General features: G+C 45.0%; 1 protein-coding gene across 1 annotated transcript in view; it reads right to left on the bottom strand.

Annotated features, from left to right (window-relative positions):
* The window catches only part of LOC120371389 (vascular endothelial growth factor receptor 3-like), a 55,756-nt gene extending 44,030 nt beyond the window's left edge, over positions 1 to 11,726 (bottom strand). Inside the window, exon 1 of the mRNA XM_039487071.1 lies at positions 10,810 to 11,726. Within this exon, the coding sequence (XP_039343005.1) occupies positions 10,810 to 10,873 (64 nt within the window). The 5' untranslated portion in view covers positions 10,874 to 11,726. The remainder of the gene's footprint in view (positions 1 to 10,809) is intronic.
* Positions 11,727 to 13,563: the final 1,837 nt, after the last annotated feature.

Here is a 13,563-nt window from a genome sequence, read left to right as displayed (position 1 = left end):
AGACAATCCAGGAAACTGAATCAAATGAAAACCTCAGTCTTTGGAAAGCGCAGGGAGCAATTTTTCAAATCATGTTCCTTCCCCATATGTTAGACTTAGCAGCTGAGCACAAGGTTCAGAAGTTCGGCATGGACGCTTTATCCTCCTTGTTCTAGCTGGCAGGCCAGATCAGGCTGTCTCTCAGGGAAACTTCAGGTACTGGCTTCCTGATGAAATCGCTTGTGCTACTTTGGATCTTCCATTTATGGCTGAAAAAAGGCATTTCAGGCAGTTCATGATGTTTTAAAGTAGTTAACTGACTTCAGTGCTTCATTGCACTACAGTAATGCAAATAAAAACTAAGAATCAGTTCATTAGAATTTGGAGCGAACACTCATCTCAGCTTTTATTTAACCCAAACTAAATTTGCCCATCCTGAGTTAGGAAGGTCTGTTCAAACTGTAAGACTCCTCCTGCAACCTTTACTTAAGCTATTTATCTTTGCTCATCCAAGTAGTCCCATTGGCTTCAGAGGGAGAACTTGTGTTCAAGATAGCTAGACTGGGCCGGTGGTTTTCAGTCTACACATCCAACAGTATTTATTACTAACTTCTTTTATTTGTATCTAATGCTTTGGTGGAGAGAGGAGAGAGATACTATTGTCAATAGCGTTTGTTAGGCACTTCAGAAAACAACCAGAAAGATACGAGGCCAAGTTCAGTGGTGCTGCACTTATGTCAGTGATGAATTTGGCCAACTGTCCCTGCTGCAAGAATATTGTAATTGAAACAGACACATAGTACAATGCAGCAATGCAGAGCTCCATTCTCCCCTCACCTGGAGTACTGTCACTGAAAGCAAAGGTCTGGATTTATGTCTTGGTGATGGAGAGCAGAATCTGTCCCACTGGACTTCCATGAGTGCAAGGGAGAAAGGACTCTGGCCCACAGCATTTGTGGTGATCTGAAAACTTTTGTATCACACAGTGGTGCAGGATTTTTGGTTCAGATGACCACATGCCCTCTGTACTCTTCTTCATAAGGTGGATTAATGGAGTGAGAGCCTTCATGGGCGAAGTGCAATGAGAACTGTGGCAGTGGAGAGAGTGGGTTACTGCCACACAAGGCAGGGACAGCTAGTGACATAGGGATGGACACTGCAGAATACTGTGCACATGGGGGATTAATTTTTCTGTAAGGAAAGACAGAGGCCTTGTGGTTACTGTCCACAAGACTTTATTTTCCTCTCTGCAAACACAGGCACACACTACTGTCTTGCAACAAGCATTTCCTCTGTGAAGAAGCACTGTAATTAGTACTGCAGCTAGAAAGCATTCCAAATACTACAGCATGGGCACGTATTCCTGGCCCACCAGGAGGCAGTTTCAAGCAGGCAGCGCACCGTGTGATGAAGCATGGAAAAAAAGATCTTTTTATAATCACTGGAGAATAAACACAGTACTTTTCTGCAAACTGGAGACGGGCCTGGATCCCAGCCCCAGATCCCACCACTTCCAAATGTCTGGGAAGTTCAGATTCAGACGTATCGCCACTGATGACCCTTCTGTCTATAAAGGACCAAAACTAAATCTCAGTTTTTAAAGACTGAGGGAATTTGGGCTCTGGATCAGAACTATGTAGGGGCAAGCCTATTTCTGCTGTGTATCCCCAATTACTGATTGCACCCTTCTGTGGATGGAGGAGAAATCTGTTTGTTGCATCACCAGTTTTGATAAGTTAGGCTAGGGTCCTGCAAGGTGGGAAAAGCTAGAAAATCTGTTTTCCATTTATTGTCAACATTTTCCAGTTGTGTACCCAGCATTAGTTGCCATCAATGGGAATTGAGGGTGTTAAAGCACCATACAGGGTTGGCCCCTTAAACAGCAACTGTCTTCTTTTGGGAGACCTCTGTGAGAAATACATGCTGCCAAATTCTGCTTACAATTATACTGGTGTAAATCCAAAGTAAGTCCATGGGAGTCAGGGCTCCTATGCAAAATTTACACTAGTGTAACCAGGAGGCAGAATTTGACCAATGGGGTGAAATTTCCTAACCTGCAACCCCAAGGAAGCAAACATTTTGACTGAGGTGTTTTGGATTCATGAAGGTTAAAAAAATGAACAGATAATAACAGGATCAAGCTTCCTTGACCCCCAAATGAAGAACAATTCCAGAAAGCCTGCAAGCTCCCTTCTGCACTTCCTTGGCAATCTCTTTCCCACAGTTAAGAAAAACACAGGAAGATCTAAGGAAACCTATGTGGAAATGCAAAAGACGAAGGCATGTGATCTGAAAATAGAAGGAAAGTCCATACATTTCCTTTACATACTGGTCTGAGTCCAGTTTTTGGCTGAATTTTGAAATCTTTGGGACCATATGCTTTTGCCATTCCCTCTAGGGCATAATGGGAAACTGACTTGTTTGGTCCTTTATCACTTAACAGATTAGACAATGTGGTTTTCTTCTTGCCTGGTAACTTCAAGAATTCTTTCACTGTGCTAAAAACTACTGCTTTAGAACCACAACAAAGGCCTGCTGCATCGGCTCAGAGCACATCATCGGCCAGTTGTGAATCCCTTTGTGATTACACATATTAGGGAAGCTTGCAGAAGTCACATCTCATAAAGTTCAGCACGGTATGAAAACTTACTGCATCCGACTGAAGAAAGCTAAAGAGATTAAACTGTAAACCACAGGCAATCCCACACTGGCTTGCCAAACCTCTGCACTAGTCCCAACTTAAAAGGGAAGAAGCAAATTTAATTTGGGCACAAGGAAGAGAAACTGTGCAGACCTCCACTGGCAGCAGGACTCAGAAATTCCTCTAGGTCTTTCAAACTGTAACAATTTTAGGAATCCTGAGAACTGAGGGTAGATTGGGTGATGCTTTGGTAGCGGGAAGGGAGAACAGGATGTAGTGAGAACAACAAAGTAGGTACTTAAAGGGCAGACTAATCAAAGGACTTGGAGGTGCGGGCACTGCAGTGCCTCTCAAAACCGTTTCTATTCACTCCCTCCTAAACAATCAGAGTGTGTAGCTTTGAGTTATCCTGTTAAAAAGATGGCAACATTCTCATGGCGCAATAGGTCAACCTGCTTAGATCAGTGGATTAGTTAGTAAAATTTTACACAGTGCTTTGAAAATACAGGGCTTGACTCAGATTTCACTCACGGTGGCTTTATATCAGTGTAACTCTACTGACATCATCAGCCCACTAAATTTACTAATTCATTCACAGTGCTGGAAGCTTTCATGGTATAGAACCACAACAAGGGCCTCGGTGTTTTTTTGGAGAATCAGACCCATGAAGAGTCCATATGAATGCAAAGCATCATCACTATCAAATAGAAGTTTGTTTCAATGCTGATAAAGCAGAGTGGATCAGGTCATATGATGAGCGCAATGATAATCATGTGCACAATTCAGTTCTGCTTTTATTCTCTTTGATGGTTCTAAGTGAGCTGTGTCACCAGCACAGAGATGCTGGATCAGCCTCACCAGTGAGAGGGAATCAGGTGTGCTCTTCGCACTACCATGGGGTCAAGCTGAAAATGTAATTAAAAATCTCCATAAGATTAAAAGAAGATGCCACCAGCTATCTACCCATATGCAAAGCCTGTGGGCTGGCATGTGCCAAGCTGGGTAGTAACAACCTCCTTCCCCCCAGCTACCTGGACTTTGGATCTGGTCTGGTGCAGAGGGTGGCCCTAGATTAACCCCCCCCCAACCACAGAGAAGTTGGAGAGGGGTGGGTTGAGGACGAAGACTGACTCTGGTCCCCCTCACACCTCACTGGCCAACTGCAAGAGGAAAATTAAATGGTGCTCTTTGAAGAAGCCAGAGCAAGATAGCAACAGGGGCAGAACTGTGACACCCTAAGGGGCTTCCCAGATTGCTCCTGGCATGGTGCAGCTATGCACTGCCTCTTACTCAGGGCTGAGCCTGAAGATTAAGTCTAGCCCTATATACCTAGCCACACTAATTATTCCCAGTACAATTAATGGGCCCAGTCCTGGCCCTAGCTGCGTCTGTGGCATGGAGCCCCCAGAAGCTCCATGACATGGCCAGTTTCTGCAGCTGTGGGTGCTTTGGCAGATGTAGAAGGGGAAGTTCCTCTCCAATGTAATCATGGGCCACTCAACCCCCTTTGCTGCCCTGGGACAGAATCTGTGACTCCAACCATCTTGAGTGTCCTTCCAGCTCAGACCCCTTCAAACCCCCATGGCAGCTTTTTTCTGAAGGTCACTGGCTCTTTATCTGCCATATCAATCTACTGAAAGATGGGATGTTATTTTTGTATATACTCCACCACACTTGGGCAATGACCATTTTGTACCTTCAACATACAGACGGTTTACATTTCACTTCAGATGGTCTCCTCCTAGCCTCCATCCCATCAGCCTTCCTCCTTCTCCTCATTTGAGGAACAATAGGCCTGAATGTGTTTTTAAGATTCCATCTGTCATACAAAAACATCTCCATATGGTTTGCTTGCGATCCCAAGCTTTCTCCTGGTGCAGCATTGCTCTCATGGTAAATTTTTAAACTATTAAATGGCATTTCCAGATAATAATCTGTACTGATCGATTTTGGCAGGTTCTGCTGTTTTCTGTGTGCCTTACAAAAAATAAATAAAAAATAAGTGTCTAGCCCAGTGAGGTGAGAGACCATTTATTCCAGTGAACTGTAGACACTTTTACACCAGGATCTCCACTTATTTAAACAACCTATCTTGCTGGCCAGAGTGGCTGAATACAGAGCTAGGCTCTCTGCCCTATTTCTCTCCCATGTTATGAGGTACCGAGGAGCATGAATGCCGTATCAGCATTAGGAAGGCTTAATATCCTGCCACTCATTTGAGACGAGCTGTGAAGGAAAATGTTAGGGGCTGCGATCTATTTTGCTCTCAGGCTGTTGGGATAGCCAAAATGTCTTTTAATTACTGCCCTTTGCAATTCCCATTTCAGTCTCAAAAACGGGGAAGTCTAGCCAGTGCAGAGGAGGAATAAAAGGTAGAGCACTCCAGGAAAATGTAGAAAATATCAAGTTAATTATGCAACTACATGGGGGTTAGCCTCAATGTCCTGCCCAAACTCTCATCTGGACAGTTAGAATCTACTTATTTGAAATTCCTCCAGCAGTTTTAAAAACTGTTACAAGGTGAGCTGAAAACAGCTTCCCCATTCCACCTGCATTTCAGTGGTGGAGAAAGTGACCCCTGTTGTGTACAGTTTGTGAAGTATTTTGGATGAAAATGCAACAGAAGCATAAGACATTCTAGTTCAATTCAATGTGTGCATACAGCACATTACAGATTCTCCATCTGCCATTCAAACACAGCACTGGCTGCTTGGAAAACCAACTATTAGTCTCCTATTCCTGACTGCACTGGTGAAATTTTGTATTGTAGTTGGAAACCTTTTATAATGGTGGATGAATATATTTAGATGTGTTAATATGGGGGGCGGGAAGAGAAGGGAAATTATGTATATGCTTATTCTTGTAACATTTTCAATGAAAAAAGTGTTTGAAAAAAATAAAAAGGAGATTCCTATAGAAACCTTGAACAAGTGAATTTGTTCTGTGCGCTCAGTATACTGTTTTGTATGATTTTACTCTCTGGAAATTATGAGACTTTAAAAATACTTTTTATCTTCCTTTAATACATTAATTATGGTAAAATTATTTCTGCTTATTTTTGAATGTGGCAGTTTTAGACAGGAAATTTAGTATAACACTCGCTTTTAAAAAGAGTTCTGTACTGTTTATAACATTTTTCCACAGTGCAGCAGATACTTAGAAAATCACATTAGCAGTGGGACATAAGACTTGCTTTTATAAAAAGTGAGCAATAGTCTATTTAGTCCAGTATCCCAGCCCCAACAGAGACCAGTGATGGATTCTTCATAGAAAGGCAAAAACATGCACAATATTGCAATATTTTCCCATGGAGCTAACTTTCTTCCTGACCCCAGTCAATGGTCATTTTATGCTCTGAAGCACGATGATTGGGATGGTTTTCAATAGTAGTAATATATGTAGGTCTGGTTGAAAAATGAAAACCTATTTTCAAAATGTTTTTTGAAATATCTAAGTTGTTTTTATGTCAAAAAGTTCAAAATAGATCCATTTTTCATTTTTTTGAAAGTTGTCATGATTTTATTTTAAAATGGTTCTCAAAACCACTGAAAGATGCTATTGAAAAAGGTTACTGGAATTTTTGACTCACTGAAAACCATTTTTGATAAAAAAAAATGTCAGGATTAAAAAACAAAAAGAAAATTAACTTTTTCATGCAAAATGACAAATTTGTCAATGTCAGCTATTTATGAAAAAAAAAGTTTTTGAAAACAAACAAACCAAAACCCCTTTTTGACCAGGAACAACAACAACAAACACCACACACCCAAACAAATCACTTTCAACCAGGAAAAATAACAACACCTTTTTTTGCCAAAAATTTCCACCAGCCCTCGTATTTAGAGAATAAAGACTGTAAATGCAATAAGAGTCAAACAGAACCATTTCAACCTTGTGCTAAGAGGAATCAGAACTAAAATATGCAACAACGTCAAAGAAGAAATGCCATGACAAGCATGGAACTATTCTAGATGATTTCAGGACATCTACATATTTTGGAGCTAAGCTTTTTGGAATGGGGCTGGAGATTGCTGGAATGAGCAATGGTCTGCCTGTTAGCTCTTCTGATTTGAAATTAAATCTCAGCTTTGCTATGGTCAGGGTGCAGGACCCATTGCTGATCCATGGGCATGATTAGGTTTCAAGGAAAATACAACCTATCAATGGTCTAGTAAGATATAATTTTTGTCCTCAACCATCAATACAGTGACTCCTAAATGTTCTTAGATTCCCTGTGTGCCATCTACACAGGTCACGGCGGTAGTCTCCTGACCTGTGACATGAGGCTGATGGCAGAGTGGTGGTGGCAGTCATCTCAAACCAATACTAATTAGCTGCAACAGAGTGAGTACTTGAAGTCCTCTATTGTGGCTGGGGTATTAGCTAAGAAAATATCCTTTCCCTTGGTGTCTGTCCCAAACAGGATAACTGGTTTGGCAGCAGCACTGCTGAGAAGGATCTGGGAGTTATGGTGGATCACAACCTCAACAATGCAGTACTGCTGCAAAAAAAAGCAAATGCAATTTAGGGTTGCATTAACAGAGGCATAGCATGCAAGTCATCAGAGATGTTAGTACCACTGGTTAGGCCTCAGCTGGAGTACTGTGTCCAATTTTGGTCACCACTGTATAGAAAGGATGTAGAGAAACTGGAAAGGGTCGAGAGGCGAGCAACAAAGATGGTCATAGGGATGGAGTGCAAGCCATATGAGCAAAGGCTGAAGGAACTGGGTATGTTTAGTTTGGAAAAGAGATTAAAGGGGGACATGATAGCAGTCTTCAAATACTTGAATGCTGCCATAAAAAAGATGGAGAAAAGTTGTTTTGTCTTGCCACAAAGGGCAGGACAAGAGAACTTCCTAACTGTAACAGTAGGACAATGGAACAAACTGTCGTGGGAAGTCATGGAAGTTCCTTCACTGGAGGTTTTCAAAAGGAGGCTAGATAGCCATTTGCCCTGGATGGTTTAGACACAACAAATCCTGCATCTTGGCAAGGGATTAGACTAGATGACCCTTATGGTTCCTTCTAACCCTATGGTTTTATGATTCTATGACACAAAGCTCTACACCTCTTTATTGTCAGACATGAATAGGGCATTCTCTCTCTCTCCCTTCTCAGTGCCTGGCTCCAAAGGGGCATGGATGAAAGTGAGCTGGATGAATACAGTGGGGGGAAGACTGCCAGGTAAGGAGTATACTTAGAGGGTGCAGTGGGTGATATCTGTACCTGGCTCATTTCTGTGGGAGTAAACCCACCCTTTTCAGTAACAGTTGCAATGTGAGTGTGCTCCTGGGTTCCCAGCAAGAACTGGTGGCCAGAAATGCCTTTTCCTGCCTGTGCTTGGCCAGGTACTTGTTACCAATTCTCTCTGATCCAGAAATTGCCATGGTAATACATGCCTTTGTAACCTTCAGGCTGGACTGCTGTCTTATGCCCTATATGGACAAGCTCTGAAGACCATTCAAAAGTTACTGTTAGTGGAGAATACAGCTGGCCGTGTACTTGCAGTGTCAGCCAGAGGGAGTGCATTATAACAATTCTCTGAGGACTGCACAAACTTCCTATTTGCTTCCAGGTGCAATTCAAAATGTTGCTACTGATGTACAAAGGCCAATCAGTTATGGAATCACCTATTTCCCCACATGCTCGAACAATAACTGAGGTCAGCTAGGGCACTTCTACTAGGGGTGGCTGGTGGCAGGGTATTCATGACTCTTGCCTATGGAATCCACTTCCTCTGTTGGTCCAGCAGAGCTCAAACTGGCCCTTTAAGGCATGATGTAAAGCTCGTGTTTACTCCAGGCATGTTTGTGAGGAATATATGGAGCTTGTTTCTGAGTTTATCTGGGCTGACCCTTGCTAGCAAGTGTTTCAAATGTTGGTACGTTCACCAAGAGGCACAGTGAGGGAGCGTTTTATAAGTCTCTGAATAAACCAAACCAAATATGTGGATTCTAGTAATGAAGCTCTGGTAGTTTACGGTTCTACTAGAATCCTTCAGCAGATCTGTCTTCCTGATATTGTTGGTTATTGATTATTGTTGGTGGAAATTAACCGTACCCCTAGAGCCTAGAGACACACTTCATACTGACCATGAGGAGACTAAAGAACCAATAGTCTGGTGTTTTGAAATATACCCAGGGCTCAAGGAAGACTATGGAACACTACTGGGAGGAGAAATTTCACAGTAAATAACGGACCATCTCCTATATACAATCTGATGTGCGCCCCTGAATTATTTTATTCCCCATGAAGGAAGTGATTTCATAGATTCAGCTTGCCCCATGCACAACAGAGGGTTCAAATATATGCTATAGCCTTGGCTTTTGAAGCCTCATCTTCTTCAGGGTATTACAGATGATCAAATACAACTTGAAATGTTCCCATATAGGAGAGAGATACTAAGCCCCACAAATTGCTATTTTTAGCTAATTGTTGAAGCCTTAAGGCTGGGGATCAGAAGTGTTAGCTAGAGGAGTGTGCGTGTGTGTGTGTGGGGGGGGAATCCTTCAAATGCATCTCATGTCAAGATACATCTTTCTCTATTTCCAAATATTTTAATGAAACACTGACCCCTTTGAAGTATTCAGACCTGAGCTCCCATTGCTGTTGGTAAGAGAACTGATATCTAATGAGAGAGCCCTTGTAAACTTATTACAGGAAATTCCAGAGCCAATTCCTCACTGGCCCATTGGCTGCCTATTTAATTAGGCATTACTGTGTGGCATTTCACTGGCTGTATCACATCTGCAATGGGGGTGGGGATCTTCCAGAAGAAAGCCCAGGGCAAGGACAGGGGGGTGATTTGTGGGAGCAACCCACAAAGATTGTTACTTGCTCAAAGTAAAGTGTTATGAATTCAGGGGCCTCTCTGAGAAAGTTCAGCTAGGGCTGAAAAGAAAAGAACCCCAAAGGTTCTTCTGATGGGCGCCCGGGAGCAGTTTAGTGCTAAGTAGGGTGACCAGACAGCAAGTGTGAAAAATCGGGATGGGGAGTGGGGGGTAATAGGAGCCTATATAGGAAAAAGACCCCAAAATCAGGACTGTCCCTATAAAATTGGGACAGCTGGTCACCCTAGTGCTAAGTAAGTGCGAGACTGGAGAAAAATGTGAGTCATGGACCGAGAATGGAGCCTTCACTTCAGCACAGGAACCTGAGGGTCAAAGCCCTGGGGTGGGGGGATGAGAGCACAGGGACAGGGAGGCTTTAGAGCAGTGCTCTCTTCCCAAGCTTGCTTTCCTTCTCTAAAATGCAAAGGAAGAGCGTGTCTGCTCTCCAGGTGAGCTCTCCCATAGCACTCACACAGCTCTCCTGAAAACCCACCCCAAAGCCACCCTTTCTCTCAACTGCAGCAAGGGAAGTCCCCACCGGGGCCGGGGATGCCTAGTTGCAGTTGCAAGCGCCATCTAGCGGCAGCTGCCCAGATCTGCTACCTCAAGGCACTTGACTCCTTATGATGCCCAAACCCGGAGAAAGTAATTGAAACCATATCCAGGAGAGAACATCCCGGGCAATTAAAACAACAGAGTTGAAATAGTTGCATCCATAGAGGAAACCAATTTTAACTCTGTGACAATACAGGCTCCCCCCCGCGCAAAATGGACCGAGCCGGACTGCAAATCCCCCCTCTAACAAGTCCCCAGCCCTGAAACAGAGTCCTGGCTTCGCTGCTTCGCGCAGGGTTCTTACAGCGCGCAGTGTCCCATGGCGCTAGGAGGTTAGTGTACTCAGGTGCACGCCTGCGTTCAGCGGGAGAAAAAATAAACACACGGAAAGTTGAGCCAGCCCTGGTGTTGCTCTTGGCCCCCTCTGGGCCAGGCTAGAAAACCAGGAGCTAGAGCCGTATGGGACAGGGGCACCAACCAAGACCCCCCCCCCCGGCGGAACTCGTTCCTCTCCATCCCACCCAGGGGTTTATCATTCTTCTTTATTGAAACCCGCCAGCCAGCAGCCAGGAGTGGCTTGCTTTGAACTGATACGACCCGCTTGGGCAGACAAGGTGGCTTGCTGCGAAGTGGCCTGAAGCCGATGGGGGTGGGCTGGGGGGAACCATTTCCAACCTGGATACCGCACCGGCGTGAGCCAACACAGGAGAGAAAGTTGTCGGAGCAAAAATACACTGTGAAATCAAAGGAGAGTGAGTGTGTGAGAGAGAGAGTGAAAAAACCACGTGTAAACTGCTCTTACCTTGGAGCCAAAGCAGTCCATGAAGCAGCCCAACAGCCAGGGCGGGGCAGTGCTTTGGGATCATGGCTGGTGCAGATGTGACTTATGAGGATATCCTTTAGAAACGTGCAAGAAGGGAGAGCTGTCAATAGGGGCAATTTCTTTCCAGCAACACGTTTCAAAGCCTTCAGGCTGGGTAAGGGCGGGGAGTGGAGTGGGGAAAGAACGAGGCGTCCCGAAGTTCTCACTTGTTGATTCCAGTGAAACTGCGCTTTCCATTCACTGCGTCCCCGCTTTGCTACAGGGTTTTGTTTGCCTCCCTCTCTTCTCAACGGCCAAATGTGTTTTTTTTCCAGAATAACTTTATTCCTTGTTTCCCCGCTCCTAACTCATGGGATGATGGGGGGGGGGTTGTTTGTTGGGGTTGGTTTTTCTTTCTTTTCTTTTTCTTTGGCTAACTCTGATTAAAGTAGAGAGACCAGTGAGAAGAGCAGCTGTCACACAACTGACCAAAGGGGTTTGCAAAGCAAAGTAGCCGCAACAAAAAAGTTTTGGTGCAAAGTTTTTTCGAGTCACTGAGCGGCTGCTTCTGAGTCGCTCTCCTCCCTTGGGCTGGGCTCTGATTAAAGTGTCTGTAACCAAAAGCCTCCGCTGAGGTCTGTTTATCCAGGGAGGTGCAGGTGCTGCAGGGATCTGGTGGAAGAAGCCTTTAAACTCTCTCAGACTTGCGAGACAGGAGTGGGGAAAAAACCAAAACCAAACTCCTGCGTCCCAGTAGCTGTTGCAGCTGACACGAGCCCACGGGATCTCTGCTACATGCTGCTGGTGGAGTCACAAGCCCAGGAGCAGGCGACCGTTTCGGCTTCTTGCAAGGAGTGGGGCTTGTGCCTGGGCAGATCACAGTTTAGGTATTTCTCTCTCTCTCCCCCACCCCTCCCAGTTTGATCTGCTTTTGCTGGGGTGTTTGGTGTGAGCCTGGGATTCTTTATAGGGAAAGAACAAGAGGAAGGAGAGACGTCAGCAGCCCAGCCAGGGGGGAGCTTCGCTCTCTCGCTCGCTCGCTGTCACTTTTCCAGTGCTAAGGCTCCCAGGGCTGCGGCAGGGATTTCAACCCCCCCCCTCCACACACATGCCAGCCCTCGCGCTGGTTCTTGCCTATCTCGCTAACAGGTGGGAAGGGCTGCTCGGGGCAGGCAGGTGGCAGCAAGCTCCGGCTGCAGGAGCACGAGCGGAGTGGGAGGCAGAGGCTAGTCGAGGTAGCTCCTCAGGTGGCAATGTGCCCCGGGACTGCTTCCCACGGAATGGTGCTGGACCTGGGGTTGGGGGGCTGGGCCCCAAGAGGTGCCTTGGTGCTGAGAATCCTGTGGCACCTTATAGACTAACAGACGTTTTGCAGCATGAGCTTTCCTGGGTGATACAAGTCTTGCATCCGACGAAGTGGGCATTCACCCACGAAAGCTCATGCTGCAAAACGTCTGTTAGTCTATAAGGTGCCACAGGACTCTTTGCTACTTTTACAGATCCAGACTAACACGGCTACCCCTCTGATACTTGGTGCTGAGCTCCCTCATGTGCACCAGAGACACCGACAAGCAAAAGGAAACACACAGGAGAGTGGGCGAGGAACTAAAACTTGCCCCAGTTTTCTGTCTGTAAAGGTGCTGGAATAACCTGGGAAGTAAGGCAGCTGCTCAGGATACGGGCATACAGGTGTTTTGCTTTGCCTTGGTGCTTCTTTCCCTCCCATCAGCCAATGTTACATGAGCAGAATATACGGATTTAACAGAAGTTGGTTTCCTGACCTGATGTCAGTCTGATTGAGTCCCTTTGGAATGTAACTGGTATTTTACCATGGAGCAGCTTTAAAAGCACTTTAAAATTCGTATTTTTGATATTGAGGGATGCAGGTCATTTACTGATCTCTCTCTCTCTCTCTCTCTCTCACACACACACACACTGGGATGGCTTCAGCAAAGAGTGGCAAGAATAAAGAGTTGATGCAAACAGAGCATTGGAAAAAGAGCAAAGTTTGCTTTAACTTATAAGTTTTGGCACCCCAACCACATCAGAAATCTTTGGGATGCTGCTGCAAGCAAGGCAGATTGCCCTTCACTTTGTAGAGACATTTAGAAATGTTTTCATCCGAAATGCAACAAAGCAAACTCACTTTAAAAAAAAGTCTATTAGGTGGATATCTTGCTCTGACCTGGCTTGGGTTTTGAGATAGCACCGACCACTGCCTGGTATCTAAGCACTATTTCCAGGTATTTGGGTGTAGACAATGCCACCCACGCGGCTGAGCTTGCTGGCGTGGCCTCATGCCTTTGCTCTGAGTATGCCAAGCTCTTAGCGTGGGAGAGCAGCACTCCCAGATCAGAAGCCGTGGGGACCCTGTGAAGTGGATACAGTCACTGTACCCTTCCACTCCTGCCCAGAGTAGGACACTCCTCTTCCAGATGCTGCTGATCTTCCAAGGAAGAGGATGTGGGCAGTTCAGCTTAAGTTCAGACTTTTCACAAGAATGAATGTTAACTGTCAGTGGTTTGCCCAGCTGTTATCAGTATACGTTAATAACTTACCTATATCTAGCAGCTTGGATCCTAAAAGGATTTTATAATCAGTATGCAGGGAGATCACTCACTCAGTATGGAAATGCACCCCTGGCTCAGATCTCAATGGGGAGCCATTCTGTGCTATCAACACTACCCAGCAACAATAATATACCTAAGTTATACACCACTTTACATCTCCAAAGCGCTACAATAACATGAATCC

The sequence above is a fragment of the Mauremys reevesii genome, linkage group 9, assembly GCF_016161935.1.
Source record: "Mauremys reevesii isolate NIE-2019 linkage group 9, ASM1616193v1, whole genome shotgun sequence".
In the NCBI taxonomy this organism is placed as follows: domain Eukaryota; kingdom Metazoa; phylum Chordata; order Testudines; family Geoemydidae; genus Mauremys; species Mauremys reevesii.
Note: the sequence above shows the minus strand (reverse complement) of the source record. Positions and strands in the feature narration are given on the sequence as shown.